This window comes from Orbicella franksi, chromosome 5, assembly GCF_964199315.1.
Source record: "Orbicella franksi chromosome 5, jaOrbFran1.1, whole genome shotgun sequence".
Classification (NCBI taxonomy): Eukaryota; Metazoa; Cnidaria; class Anthozoa; order Scleractinia; family Merulinidae; genus Orbicella; species Orbicella franksi.
In genome coordinates this window covers 362,253-378,262 of record NC_138149.1, presented here as the reverse complement: position 1 = coordinate 378,262, position 16,010 = coordinate 362,253, and the positions used below count along the sequence as shown (strand labels likewise).

Sequence of the window (16,010 nt, the reverse complement as noted above, 5' to 3'; positions counted from 1 at the left end):
ATATTGCAGTCGCAGGGACTCTAAACTAACTCTTGATAGCCTTGGTTTGCAGTGAAATGGACACAGCAAATTTTTTGCTGCGCTCACTTTGGAGCTTCTGGGCCGAAATAGAGCCCTACTTCACTTTAAGACTGAAATAGTAGCCGAGACCGCCTTAGACGCATCGTGATTTTGACCAACTTCGGCTTGAGTTGCCAGAACTTAAGGCATATTTCTTAGTCCCGCGGTCTCTAAACTAACTCATGATGGCCTTGGTTTTCAGTTAAATTGAGAAAGCAAAACTTTTTGAACGCTCACTTTCGAGCTTCTGGGTCGAAATATACAGCCACGTCACTTTAAGACTAAAAGAGTAGCCGAGACTGCTTTACGCGCATCGTGATTTTGACAAACTTCGGCTCGATTTCCCGGGGCTTGGGGAATATTTTGATTTCCCGGACACTGTAAACAATCTGCTGATGTGGCTTGGTTTGCGGTGAAATGGACACAGCAAAACTTTTTGAACTTTCACTTTCGAACTTCTGGGCCGAAATATAGCCCGAGTTCACTTTAAGAATCAAAGAGTAGCCGAGAGCGCCTTACGCGCATCGTGATTTTAACAAACTTCGGCTCGATTTCCCCGAACTTGGGCGATATTTTCCAGTCCCGAGGAGTCTAAAGTAACTCCTGATGGCCTTGGTTTGCAGTGAAATGAACACAACAAAACTTTTTGAACTTTCACTTTCTAGCTTCTCGGCCGAAATATACCCCCAGTTCACTTTAAGAATCAAAGAGTAGCCGAGACCGCCTTACGCGCATCGTGATTTTGACAAAACTCGGCTCGATTTCCCCGAACTTGGGCGATATTTTCCAGTCCCGAGCAGTCTAAACTAACTCTTGATGGCCTTGGTTTCCAGTGAAATGAACAAGGTAACACTTTTTGAACGTTTATTTTCGAGCTTCTGGGATGAAATATAGCCCCACTTCACTTTAAGACTCAAAGAGTAGGCGAGACCGCCTTACGCGCATCATGATTTTTAGCAACTTCGGCTCGATTTTCTAGAAGTTTGGCGATATTTTCAAGTTCCGGGGACTTTAAACTAACTCCTGATGGCCCTGGTTTGATGTGAAATGGAAGCAGGAAAACTTTTTGCACGCTCAGTTTCGAGCTTCTGGGCCGAAATACAACCGTACTTCACTTTAAGACTGAAATAGTAGCAGAGACCTCCTTACGAGCATCGTCATTTTGACCCAGTTCAGCTCGATCTCCCGCAACTTGGGGGATATTTTCCAGTCCCGCGGACTTTAAACTAACTCCTGATGGCCTTGGTTTGCAGTTAAATGCACAAAGCGTAACTTTTTAAAGGTTCGCTTTCGAGCTTCTGGGCCGAAATATAGCCCCACTTTACTTTAAGACTGAAAGAGTAGCCGAGACCGTCTTAGTTTGCAGTTAAATGGACACGGCAAAACTTTTTGAACGCTCACTTTCGAGCTTATGGCTCGAAATATAGCCCCACTTAACTTTAAGACTGAAAGAGTAGCCGAGACCGCCCTACGCGCATCGTGATTTTGGGATACTTCGGCTCGATTTCCCGGAAATAGGGGGATATTTTCCAGTCCCGGGGACTCTAAACTAACTCCTGATGGCCTTGGTTTCCAGTGAAATGGACACAGGCACACTTTTTGAACGCGCACTTTCGAGCTTGCTAGCCGAAATATAGCCCTACTTCTTTTTAAGACTGAAAGAGTAGGCGGGAGCGCCTTACGCGCATTGTGATTTTGAGAATCTTCGGCTCGATCTGGCGAAACTTGGGAGATATTTTCCAGTCCCAAAGTCTCTAAACTCACTCCTGATTGTCTAAGATGTGAGTGAAATAGACACAAAAAATTTTGAACCCTTACTCTCGAGCTTCTGGAGTTAAATCTAAGCCCACTTTACCTTAAGACTGAAAGAGTAGCCGAGACCCCATTAAGCGCATGGTGATTTTGAGTAGCTTCGGGTGGATTTCCCGTAACTTGGGGGATATTTCCAGTTCCTTTGACGCTAAGCTAAGTCGTGATGGCCTTGTTTTGCAGTGAAATGGAGACAGCAAAATTTTTTAAACACTCAGTTTCGAGCTTCTGGGCCGAAATATTGCCCCAATTCACTTTAAGACTGAAAGAGTAGCCGAGACAGCCGTACGCGCGTCGTGATTTTGACCAACTTCGGTTAAATTTCCCGGAACTTGGGGGATATTTTCCAGTCCCGGGGACTCTAAACTGACCCCCGACGTCCTTGGTCTGCAGTAAAATGGACACAGGAAAACTTTTTGAACGCTCACTTTTGAGCTTCTGGGCCGAAATATAGCTCCACTTCACTTTAAGAGTGAAAGAGTAGCTGAGACCGCCTTACGCCCATCGTAATTTTGACCAACTTCGGCTCGATTTCCCGGAACTTGGGGGATATTTTCCAGTCCCGCGGACTCTAAAGTAACTCCTGATGGCCTTGCTCTGGAGTGAAATGGACACAGCACAACTTTTTGAACGCTCACTTTCGAGCTTCTGGGGGGAAATATTGCCCCAGCTCACTTTAAGAATGAAAGACTAACCGGGACCGCCTTACGCGCATCGTGATTTTGACCAACTTTGGCTCGATTTCCCGGGAAATGGGGGATATTTTCCGGTACCGGGGACTCTAAAGTATCTCCTGATTTCCTCGGTTTGCAGTGAAATGGACACAGCACAACTTTTTGAAGGCTCACTTTTGAGCTTCTGGGACATAGCATAGCCCTACTTCACTTTGAGACTGAAAGACTAGCCGAGACCGCCTTACGCGCATCGTAATTTTGGGCTACTTCGGCTCGATTTCCCGGAACTTGGGAGATAATTCCCAGTTCCGGGCACTGTAAACTAATTCCTGATCGCCTTGGTTTTCAGTGAAATGGACACAGCCAAACTTTTTGAACGTTCACTTTCGAGCTTCTGGGCCGAAATATAGCCCCACTGCACTTTAAGACTGAAAGAGTAGCCGGGACCGCCTTACGCGCATGGTGATTTTGTCGAACTTCGGCTTGATTTCCTGGGACTTGGGGGATATTTTCCAGTCCCGGAAGCTCTAAACTAACTCCTGAATGCCTTGGTTTTTAGTGAAATGGACACAGGTAAAAGGAGCGCACGCTCGGTTTCCAGGTTGTAGGCCGAAATATAGCCCCACTTTATTTTAAGACTGAAAGTGTACACGAAACCGCCTTAAGCGCATCGAAATTTTTAGCCACTATGGCTCGATATGCCAAAACTTGGGGGATATTTTCCAGTGCCGGGGACTCTACCCTAACTCTTGATGGCCTTAGTTTTCAGTAAAATGGTCACAGGTAACAGGAGCGCACGCTCGGTGTCGAGCTTCTAGGCCGAAATGTAGCCCCAGTTCATTTTAAGACTGAAAGAGTAAACGAAACTGCCGTACGCCTATCGTAATTTTAAGAAAGTATGGCTCAATTTGCCGCAACTTGGAGGATAGCTTCCAGTCTCGAGGATTCTAAACTATCTCCTGGTGGACTTAGTTCTTAGTGAAATGGACACAGGTAAAAGGAGAGCACCTCGGTGTCGAGCTTGTAGAACCGAAATATAGCCCCACTTCATTTTCGGAGTAAACGAGTAGCCGAGACCGCCTTACGCGCATCGTGAATTTGAGCATCTTTGGCTCGATTTGCCGGAATTCGGGCAATATTTTCCAGTCCCGAGGACTCTATGTTAACTCCTGATGAACTTAGTTTTCACTGATATGTACACAGGCAAAAGGAGCGCACGCTCGGTGTTGAGCTTCTCGGCCGAAATATAGCCCCACTTCATTTTAAGACTCAAAGAGTAGCCGAGACCACCTTACGCGCATCGTCATTTTGAGCAACTTTGGCTCGATCTGCCAGAATTTGGGAAATATTTTCCATTCCTAAGGACTCTAAGCTAACTCCTGATGGCCTAAGATGTCAGTGAAATGGACACAGGTAAAATTAACCCACGCCCGGTCTCGAGCTTGTAGGTCGAAATATAGCCCCCCTTAATTTTAAGACTGAAAGAGTAGCCGAGACCGCCTTACGCGCATCGTGATTTTGGGCCACGTTTGCTCGATTTCCCGCAAGTTGGCGAATAATTTAAAGCTCCGGGGACGCTAAACTAACTCCCGATCACCTTGGTTTGCAGTTTAATGAACACAGCAAAACATTCTGAACGTTCACCTTCGAGCTTCAGTGCCGCAATATAGCCCTACTTAAATTTAAGACTGAAAGAATAACCGAGAGCCCGTTACGCGCATCGTAATTTTCATCAACTTTGGCGCCATTTCCTGGAACTTGGAGAATATTTTCCAGTTCCGGGGACTTTAAACTAACTCCTGATTGCCTTGGTTTGCAGTCAAATGGACACAGCAAAACTTTTTGAACGCTCACTTTCGAGCTTGTGGGCCTAAATATAGCCAGACTTCACTTAAATACTGAAAAAGTAGCCGAGACCGCGTTACGCGCATCGTGATTTTGAGCAACTTCTGCTCGCTTTCCTGGAACTTGGGGAATGTTTCCCAGTCCCGGGAACTCTAAACTAACTCCTGATCGCCATGGTTTGCAGTCAAATTCACACAGCACAAGTTTTTGAACGAACCCTTTCGAGCTTTTAGGCCGAAATATAGTCCCACATCACTTACGACTTAAAGAGTAGCCGAGACCGGCGTGCGCGCATCGTGATTTTGACCAACTTCGGGTCGATATTCCGGAACTTGGGGGATATTTTCCAGTGCCAGGGACTCTAAACTAACTCTTGATGGCCTTGGTTTGCAGTGAAATGGAAACAGCAAAACTTTTTGAACGCTCACCTTCAAGCTTCTGGGCCGAAATATAGCCCACTTTACTTTAATACTGAAAAAGTAGCCGAGACCGCCTTACGCGCATCGTGATTTTGACAAACTTCGGGTAGATTTCCCGGAACTTGGGGGATATTTTCCAGTCCATTGGACGCTAAACTAGGTGCCGATGGCCTTGTTTTGCAGTGAAATAGACACATGAAAGCTTTTTGAGCGCTCACTTTCGAGCTTGTGGGCCGAAATATAGCCATACTTCACTTTAAGACTGAAACAGTAGCCGAGACCACGTTTCGCGCATCGTGATTTTGATCAACTTCGGCTCGATTTCCCGGAACTTGCGAAATATTTTCCAGTCTCGGGGACTCTAAACTAATTCGTGCTGGTCTTGGTTTCCAGTGAAACGGAAACAGAAAAAGTTTTTGAACGCACGCTTTCGAGCTTCTAGACCGAAATAGAACCCCACTTCACTTGAAGACTGAAAGAGTAGGCGAGACCGCCTTACGTGCATCGTGATTTTCAGCAACTTCGGCTCGATTTGCCGGAACTAAGGGGATATATTCCAGTTCTGAGGACTCTAAACTAATTCCTGATGGCCTTGGTTTGCAGTAAAATGGACCCAGCGAAACTTTTTGAACGCTCAATTTCGAGCTTCTGGGCCAAAATATAGCCCCCCATTACTTTAACACTGAAAGAGCAGCCGTGAACGTCTTACGTGCATCGTGATTTTGACAAACTTCGGGTTGATTTCCCGGAACTTGGGGGATATTTTCCAGTCCCGGGGACCCTCAACTAACTCCTGCTTGTCTTGGTTTGCAGTGAAATGGACACAGCGAAAGTTTTTGAACGCTCACTCTCGAGCTTCTGGGCGGAAATAGAGCCCCATTTTACTTTAAGACTGAAAGAGTAAGCGAGACCGTCTTGAGCGAATCGTGATTTTGACCAATTTCGCGTTTATTTCCGAAACTTGGGGGATATATTCCAGTCAAAGGGACTCTACAGTACCTCTTGATGGCCTTGGTTTTCAGTGAAATGGACAGAGCACAACTTTGGAGCTTCTGGGCAGAAATATAGCCCCACTTTACTTTAAAACAGAAAGAGTAGACGAGACCGCCTTACGCGCATCGTAATTTTGACGAACTTCGAATGGATTTCCCGGAACTTGGGGAATATTTTGCAGTCTCTTGGACGCTAAACTATGTCCTGATGGCCTTGTTTTGAAGTAAAATGGACACAACAAAACTTTTTGAACGCTCACTTTCTAGCTTGTGGGCCGAAATATAGCCACACTTTACTTTAGGACTGACACAGTAGCCGAGACCACGTTACGCGCATCATGAATTTAATCAACTTCGGCTCGATTTCCCGGGACTTGGGGAATACTCTCCAGTCCCGGGGACTCTAAACTAACTTCTGATGGCCTTGGTTTGCACTGAAAGTGACAGAGCAAAACTTTTTAAACACTCACTTTCGAGCTTCTGGGCCGAAATATAGCCCCACTTCACTTTAAGACTGAAAGAGTAGCCGAGACCACCTTACGCACATCGTGATTTTGACCAACTTCGGGTCGGTTTCCCGAAACTTGGGGGATATATTCCATTTCTGCGGGCTCTAAACTAACTCCTGATGGCCTTGGTTTTCAGTGAAATGGACAAAGGAAAGCTTTTTGAACACTCTCTTTGTAGCTTCTCGGCCGAAATAGAATTCCACTTCACTTTCAGACTGCAATAGTAGCCGACACCGCCTCACGCACATCGTGAGTTAGACCAAGTTCAGCTCGATTTCACGCAAATTTTGGGATATTTTCCAGTCCGGGGGACTCTAAACTAACTCCGGATGGCCTTGGTTTGCACTGAAATGCGCACAGCATAAATTTTTGAACGCCCACTTTGGAGCTTCTGGGCCGAAATATAGCCCCACTTCACTTTAAGACTGAAAGAGTAGCCGAGATCGCCTTACGCGCATCGTGATTTTGACCATTTTCGGATCGATTTCTGGGAACTTGGGGGATATTTTCCAGTCCTGGGGACTCTAAACTAACTCCTGATCGCTTGCTTTGCATTGAAATGGACAGAGCAAAGCCTTTTGAACGCTCACTTTCGAGCTTGTGGGCCGAAATATAGCCACACTTTACTTTAAGACTGAAACAGTAGCCGAGACCGCATTTCGCGCATCGTGATTTTGATCAGCTTCGGCTCGCTTTCCCAGAACTTGGGGAATATTTTCCAGTCCCGAGGACTCTTAAGTAACCCCTGATGGCCTTTGTTTGCATTGAAATGGATACAGCAAAACTTTTTGAACGCTCACTTTCTAGCTTCTGGGCCGAAATATAGGCCCACTTCACTTTAAGACTGAAAGAGTAGCCGAGACCACCTTACGCACATCGTGATTTTCACCAACTTCGGGATATATTCCATTTCCGCGGGCTCTAAACTAACTCCTCATGGCCTTGGTTTTCAGTGAAATGGACAAAGGAAAGCTTTTTGAACACTCTCTTTGTAGCTTCTGGGCCGAAATAGAATCCCACTTCACTTTGAGACTGCAATAGTAGCCGACACCGCCTCACGCACACCGTGAGTTAGACCAAGTTCAGCTCGATATCACGGAATTTTTGGGATATTTTCCAGTCCGGGGGACTCTAAACTAACTCCGAATGGCCTTGGTTTGCACTGAAATGCGCACAGCATAAATTTTTGAACGCCCACTTTGGAGCTTCTGGGCCGAAATATAGCCCCACTTCACTTTAAGACTGAAAGAGTAGCCGAGATCGCCTTACGCGCATCGTGATTTTGACCATTTTGGGATCGATTTCTCGGAACTTGGGGGATATTTTCCAGTCCCGGGGACTCTAAACTAACTCCTGATCGCTTGCTTTGCATTGAAATGGACAGAGCAAAGCCTTTTGAACGCTCACTTTCGAGCTTGTGGGCCGAAATATAGCCAAACGTTACTTTAAGACTGAAACAGTAGCCGAGACCGCATTTCGCGCATCGTGATTTTGATCAGCTTCGGCTCGCTTTACCAGAACTTGGGGAATATTTTCCAGTCCCGGGGACCCTAAACTAAGTCCTGATGGCCTGGTTTTGAAGTGAAATGGACACAGCAAATCTTTTTGAACGCTCACTTTCTAGCTTGTGGGCCGAAATATAGGCACACTTGACTTTAAGACTGAAAGAGTAGCCGAGACCACGTTACGCGCATCATGAATTTGATCAACTTAGGCTCCAATTCCCGGGACTTGGGGGATATGTTCCAGTTCCGGGGACTCTAAACTAACTCCTGATGGCCTTGGTTTGCATTGAAATAGACACAGCACAATTTTTTGAACGCACACTTTTGAGATTCTGGGCCGAAATATAGCCCCACTTCACTTCAGACTGAAAGAGTAACCGAGACCGCCTTGCTCGCATCGTGAGTTTGACAAACTTCCGGTCGATATTCAGGAACTTGGGGGATATTTTCTAGTCCCAGGAACTCTAAACTAACTCCTCATGGCCTTGGTTTGCAGTGAAATGGACAGAGCAAAACTTTTTGAACGCTCACCTTCGAGCTTCGTGGCCGAAATAAAGCCCTACTTTACTTTAAGACTTAAAGAGTAACCGAGACCACCTTACGCTAAACTAACTTTTCATAGCTTTTGTTTGCAGTGAAATGCACACAGCAAAACCTTTTGAACGCTCGCTTTCGAGCTTCTGGACAGAAATATAGCCCCACTTCACTTTAACACTGAAAGGGTAGCCGAGACCGCTTTGGGAGCATCGTGATTTTGACCAACTTCAGCTCGATTTACCGGAACTTGGGGACTATTTTCCAGTGCCAGGGACCCTAAACTAACTCGTGATGGCCTTGTTTTTCAGTCAAAGAACACAGCAAAACTTTTTAAACGCTCACTTTCGGGCTTCTGGGCCGAAATATAGCCCCACTTCACTTTAAGACTGAAACAGTAGCCGATACCGCATTTCGCGCATCGTGATTTTGATCAACTTCGGTTCGATTCCCCGGAACTTGGGCAATCTTTTTCAGTCCCGGGGACTCTAAACTAACCCCTGATGGCCTTGGTTTGCAGTGAAATGGACACAGGAAAACTTTTTGAAGGCTCACTTTCGGGCTTCTGGCCCGAAATATAGCCCCACTTCACTTTAAGACAGAAAGAGTAGCCGAGACCACTTTAGGGGCATCGTGATTTTGACCAACCTCGGCTCAATTTCCCGGACCTTGGGGCATATTTTCTTGTCCCGGGGACGCTAAACTAACTCCTGATGGCCTTGGTTTGCAGTGAAATGAACACAGCAAAACTTTTTGAACGCTCACTTTCGGGCTTCTCGCCCGAAATATAGCCCCACTTCACTCTAAGACTGAAAGAGTAGCCGACACTACCTTACGCAGATCGTGATTTTGACCAACTTCGGCTCGATTTCCCGGAAGTTGGGGGATATTTTCCAGTCCCGGGGACTCTAAACTAGCTCCTGATGGCTTTGGTTTGCAGTCAAATAAACACAGGGAAACTTTTTGAACGCTCACTTTCAAGCTCCTGGCCAGGAATAAAGCCTCACTTCACTTTAAGACTGAAACAGTAAGCGAGACCGCCTAACGCGCACCGTGATTTTGACCAACTTCGGCTAAATTTCCCTGAACTTGGGGGGATATTTTCCAGTCCCGAAGACGCTTAGGTAACCCCTGATGGCCTTCGTTTGCATTGAAATGGATACAGCAAAACTTTTTGAAGCTCACTTTTCAGCTTCTGGGCCGAAATATAGCCCCACTTCACTTTAAGACTGAAAGACTAGCCAAGACCGTCTTGCGCGCATCGTGATTTTGACCAACGTCTTCTCGATTTTCCGGAACTTGGGAAATATATTGCAGTCCCGGGGACTCTAACCTAACTCCTGATGGCCTTGGTTTGCAGTGAAATGGACACAGCAAATTTTTTGCAGTGCTCACTTTGGAGCTTCTGGGCCGAAATAGAGCCCCACTTCACTTTAAGACTGAAATAGTAGCCGAGGCCGCCTTAGGCGCATCGTGATTTTGACCAACTTCGGCTTGAGTTGCCAGAACTTAAAAGATATTTTCCACTCCCGGGGACTCTAAACTCACTCATGATGGCCTTGGTTTTCAGTGAAATTGAGAGAGGAAAACTTTTTGAACGCTCACTTTCGAGCTTCTAGACCGAAATATAGCCCTACTTCACTTTCAGACTCAAAGAGTAGCCGAGACCGCCTTACGCGAATCGTTATTTTGACCAACTTCGTCTCGATTTGGCTGAACTTGGAGGATATTTTCCAGTTCCGGGGACTGTTAACTACTTCCTGAGGGCCTTGCTTTGCAGTGAAATGGGCACAGCATAACTTTTTGAAGGCTCACTTTGGAGCTTTTGGGCCAAAATATACAGCCACTTCACTTTAAGACTAAAAGAGTAGCCGAGACTGCTTTACGCGCATCGTGTTTTTCACAAACTTCGGCTCGATTTCCCGGGACTTGGGGGATATTTTGATGTCCCGGACACTGTAAACAATCTGCTGATGTGGCTTGGTTTGCGGTGAAATGGACACAGCAAAACTTTTTAAAGTTTAACTTTCGAGCTTATGGGCCGAAATATAGCCCGAGTTCACTTTAAGAATGAAAGAATAGCCGAGAGCGCCTTACGCGCATCGTGATTTGGACCAACTTTGGCTCGATTTCCCAGGAAATGGGATATATTTTCCGGTACCGGGGACTCTAAAGTAACTCGTGATTGCCTTGGTTTGCATTGAAATGGAGAGAGCAAAACTTTTTCAACGCTCCCCTTCGGGCTTCTGAGCCGAAATATAGCCCCACTTCAGTTTAAGACTGAAAGAGTAGCCGAGACCGTCTTACGCGCATCGTGATTTTGACCAACTTCGGCTCGATTTCCCGAAACTTCGGGGATATATTCAAGGTCCAAGGACTCTAAACTAACCCCTGATGGCCTTGGTCTGCAGTGAAATGGACACAGCAAATTTTTTTGAACGCTTACTTTCGAAATTCTGGGCCGAAATATAGCCCCACTTCACTTTAAGACTGAAATAGTAGCCGAGACCGCCTTAGACGGTAACTTGACGCCTTAGTGTTTATTGTAAAATGGGGTTGACTAGCCTACACGACTTCTACGGTTCGTGACATTTGTACCTTTGCCGTTCTCTGTTCGGTCACTCGACCTTTCTTGTCGCTTCACTCGTGTTCATGAAGGGCACTTCATGTTGTGTAACAAGGAGGAATTTTAAGTGAATTTGAGCCGTTAGATCATGCTCTGGCCAATTTTTTTTAGGTCATAGGTCTGCATTTTATCTGCGTGTCGACTCGTTGAGTTTGACATCTGTGTAATTTGCCACGTGTTTTTGCATTTTTTAGGCTCATTTCTATTGCAAGATATGCTTTTATGAGTCTCCGTGAATTTGCTTTTGAGGGACAAAATATGAAATTTACCGTGACATGTTGCTTACTTGCATTCTATATTGTGACGCCGGGCCCGGCTGTGATTAGAACTGTTTGCAAGCACAGTAGGTAGATCCTTATCACGGATATCATATTTGTTCTCGTACGATTTCCTTCGGAGACGCCGTAGCTTTACTTTGAGAAAGCTATACGTTTGTCTAGTGACATTCTTATGTTTCTTGCAGCTATCTGCTCGAGCTTATGTTTCTCTTGCTCGACGTATAGGTTTATTCCTCCTTTGGTTGTTCTGGCACCACATGATTCAAATGTAGCTGTTTACGCGCAAGTCCTGTTGACTGTTTTGCGTGTTTTGTATGCCATTGTTCGGCTTAGTTCAGGCAAGACCATGGTTTCGATCCTCCATGTGGATCTCATCAGTTGCCGGTATTTGTAAAATATTCTGTACATCTAAAGTTGCTAGCGCAACTCGTACCTCTGTGAGAATGCAAGACATTCTGCGGCTTGGCACAAACTTCTCGTGGTGTGTACCCTTGTGACGGATAGAACATGTCTGGTTTCTATTGGCTATGACAGCTAGCCAATGGCGTAATGTACTTTTCGATCCTTACTTTTTTGAAGCTTGACCTCGTTATTGTGTGTTTCTTTGACGGCATTTTTTCTAGATTTCTAGGCACTCGATGGTTGATCTGCAATTTGGAGCTATTTTGATTTAACGCACATGTTCTTTTGCAAACCCCCTCTTTAAAATGGGGTTGATGCTATACATTGAGTGCGTATTTTTTGCTTTAAGCTCCTTGACGTTAGTTGAGTGCTGCTATGTCTTGCACGATGTAGAACGGGGCACGTCCATAATAATCATATCAGTGTAAAATGGGGTTGACTAGCCTACACGACTTCTACGGTTCGTGACATTTGTACATTTGCCGTTCTCTGTTCGGTCACTCGACCTTTCTTGTCGCTTCACTCGTGTTCATGAAGGGCACTTCATGTTGTGTAACAAGGAGGAATTTTAAGTGAATTTGAGCCGTTAGATCATGCTCTGATTTTTAGAAAGACATTAACTCTATTAGAAAGAAAGCCGAACAGGCCCTTGTAGGGGCCCTAGTGAAATTTCACCACAGGCGCGTAGAAAGGCTTAAGAATAAGTACAGAAAGCTCGAACAAGCTAAGTCTCGCAGAAGTTTCCATGAAACCAACCAGTCTTCCCGCAAAACGCCGGCTAGAAATAGAATTGCGAACGAAGATAAGAAAGACAACGAGCTAGCCGAAGTGTTGAAAGCCAAGATCAGAGAGGTCGATATATTGCTGGAACAAATGAGATCACAAGCAACGAATAAAAAAAGTGAATCTTATCCTGTTGTCTTATCTGACCCTTTAGAAATAAGGGAGGAAGGGGAAAAAACAACACAGATAACAAAGCGGTTAAAAGCCGCAAAAGATTAGAGCGGAGAAGAATCAAACAGAAAAAACGCTTTCAAAACAACATTGAGTCACGCAAGCAACATATCAAAAACCTGTCAAATACGCAGCTGACAGATGAGCAAACTACCCTGCTATCCCGTGGTTTGAAATTCATTCCTGCTCCCGTGACAAGAGAAAACACTATCAGGTGCCAGCTACTCAATGACTTCAGTCATTTTGCCAGAAGAATGCGCCTTAAGTACATATTTCACGGTCACGACAAAGAACCTCATCCTTTCCACGTCAAGTCAGACTGGGACCCGCCAGTCCAGCACTCAGTTGCTCTAGAAACGTTTCTAGAAGAAGTCAAATTTGACCTTGCTAATATCAAATTGAACAGGCCGAAAGACAACCTGTCACAGGGAGAGCGAAATGCTCTCAAAGAACTATCGCGTGACAAAAACATTGTACTAAAGAAAGCCGATAAGGGTACCACAACCGTCATAATGAACAGAACAGATAAACTTAACGAGGGTCAAGTCCAACTTGATGATATACACAACTACCGGCCCCTAGACAAACCTATGGTTGACACCACGGCCAAAAAAGTTCACCGATTGATTCGATCACTACTACAAGAAGGCCACATAGACGAAATGACGGCTAAATGGCTCTCCCTAACGCCCGACCCTCCACGAATACCAGTGTTTTACACACTTACAAAGATTCACAAACCGACACCTGTTGGTAGACCAATTATATCAGGGTGTGACGGCCCTACAGAAAGGATCTCAGCTTTTGTTGACCACCTTATTCAGCCAATAGCACAAAAGCAAACCTCGTATCTTAAAGATACAACAGACTTTCTTAACTTCATCGAAAAGACTAAACTGCCTGAAAACACCATTCTTGTCTCTATGGACGTCACCAGTCTCTACACGAACATACCACAGGAGGAGGGTATTACCACTGTATGCGAAGCATACGAAGAATTTTACCAGGAGAACCCTCCAATTCCTAGCAGGTACCTAAGAGAAATGCTAAGTCTGATTCTACAAGAAAACTCGTTCCAATTCAATGGAAAAGATTACCTCCAAACTCATGGAACAACCATGGGAACGAAAATGGCCGTAGCTTTTGCTAACATATTTATGGCCAAAATAGAAAAAGAAATACTCAGACAAAGCTACACAAAACCCATTTTTTGGAAAAGATACATCGATGACATCATATCCATGTGGAACACAGGTAGAGATAAAATAGAAGACTTCCTTCTAAAGGCAAACAGTTTTCACCCAACGATAAAATTCACGGCTGAAATCTCAGAAACTGAAACTACATTCTTGGACACGAAAGTGTACAAAGGTGACAGATTCAATAAGGAATCTATTCTTGACGTGCGAACTCATTTCAAACCTACAGAGACCTTTCAATACACGAATTTCTATTCGTGTCACCCACCAGGCGTCACGAAAGGCTTTATCAAAGGAGAAGCGTTAAGGCTTCTGAGAACAAATTCCTCTCAACTTATTTTTGAGGAAAACATGAGTAATTTCAAAACACGCCAGCAGAATAGAGGTTACCCAGCTAGAATTGTAGAAAAACACCTTTCAGAGATTAAGTTCTCTGATAGAAAAATGTCACTAGCACAGAAAGACAAAACCGCACAAAAGAAAATACTGCCCTTTGTTACGCAATACCACCCGGCGTTGCCTAACCTAAAAGACACACTACTGGGGAAATGGCACCTTATAGATAATCACCCGCTACTGAGGAAAATCTTTAAGGAGCCCCCCATCATCTCGTCTCGCAAGGGAAAGTCCCTCAAAGACATCCTAGTTAAAGCTAAACTATGAAGGCTTTATTACTTATTCATCCGCGAACGGCAGGAGTCGTGCAGGCTTGTCAACACTTTTATCACGCATTGCCTGAACTAAGCCGAACAATGGCATATAAAACACGCAAAACAGTCAACAGGACTTGCGCGTAAACAGCTACATTTGAATCATGTGGTGCCAGAACAACCAAAGGAGGAATAAACCTATACGTCGAGCAAGAGAAACATAAGCTCGAGCAGATAGCTGCAAGAAACATAAGAATGTCACTAGACAAACGTATAGCTTTCTCAAAGTAAAGCTACGGCGTCTCCGAAGGAAATCGTACGAGAACAAATATGATATCCGTGATAAGGATCTACCTACTGTGCTTGCAAACAGTTCTAATCACAGCCGGGCCCGGCGTCACAATGTAGAATGCAAGTAAGCAACATGTCACGGTAAATTTCATATTTTGTCCCTCAAAAGCAAATTCACGGAGACTCATAAAAGCATATCTTGCAATAGAAATGAGCCTAAAAAATGCAAAAACACGTGGCAAATTACACAGATGTCAAACTCAACGAGTCGACACGCAGATAAAATGCAGACCTATGACCTAAAAAAAATTTGCCAGAGCATGATCTAACGGCTCAAATTCACTTGAAACTCCTCCTTGTTACACAACATGAAGTGCCCTTCATGAACACGAGTGAAGCGACAAGAAAGGTCGAGTGACCGAACAGAGAACGGCAATTGTACAAATGTCACGAACCGTAGAAGTCGTGTAGGCTAGTCAACCCCATTTTACAGAACTTGGGGCATATTTTCCAGTCCCGGGGACTCTAAATTAACTCCTGATCGCCTTGCTTTGCATTGAAATGGACAAAGCAAAACTTTTTGAACGCTCACTTTCGAGCTTGTGGGCCGAAATATAGCCACACTTTACTTTAACACTGAAACAGTTGCCGACACCGCATTTCGCGCATCGTGATTTTGATCAACTTCGGCTCGCTTTCCCGGAACTTGGGGAATATTTTCCAGTCCCGGGGACCCTAAACTAACTTTTGATAGCTTTGGTTTGCAGTGAAATGCACACAGCAAAACTGTTTGAACGCTCACTTTCGACCTTCTGGAAAGAAATATAGCCCCACTTCACTTTAAGACTGAAAGGGTAGCCGAGACCGCTTTGGGAGCATCGTGATTTTGACCAACTTCAGCTCGATTTACCGGAACTTGGGGAATATTTTCCAGTGCCAGGGACTCTAAACTAAGTCGTGATGTCCTTGTTTTTCAGTCAAAGAACACAGCAAAACTTTTTGAAGGCTCACTTTCGGGCTTCTGGGCCGAAATATAGCCCCACTTCACTTTAAGACTGAAACAGTAGCCGATACCCCATTTCGCGCATCGTGATTTTGATCAACTTTGGTTCGATTCCCCGGAACTTGGGCAATATTTTTCAGTCCCGGGGACTCTAAACTAAGCCCTGATGGCCTTGGTTTGCAGTGATTTGGACACAGCAAAACTTTTTGAACGCTCATTTTCGGGTTTCTCGCCCAAAATCTAGCCCCACTTCACTCTAT

General features: G+C 44.9%; 1 protein-coding gene across 1 annotated transcript; it reads left to right on the top strand.

Annotated features, from left to right (window-relative positions):
- The first annotated feature begins 12,861 nt into the window (after positions 1-12,861).
- On the top strand, positions 12,862-14,469 carry LOC145486894 (uncharacterized). Its single transcript, XM_081465601.1, has one exon. The coding sequence runs from the start codon at positions 12,862-12,864 to the stop codon at positions 14,467-14,469; it is 1,608 nt and encodes a 535-aa protein (XP_081321727.1).
- Positions 14,470-16,010: the final 1,541 nt, after the last annotated feature.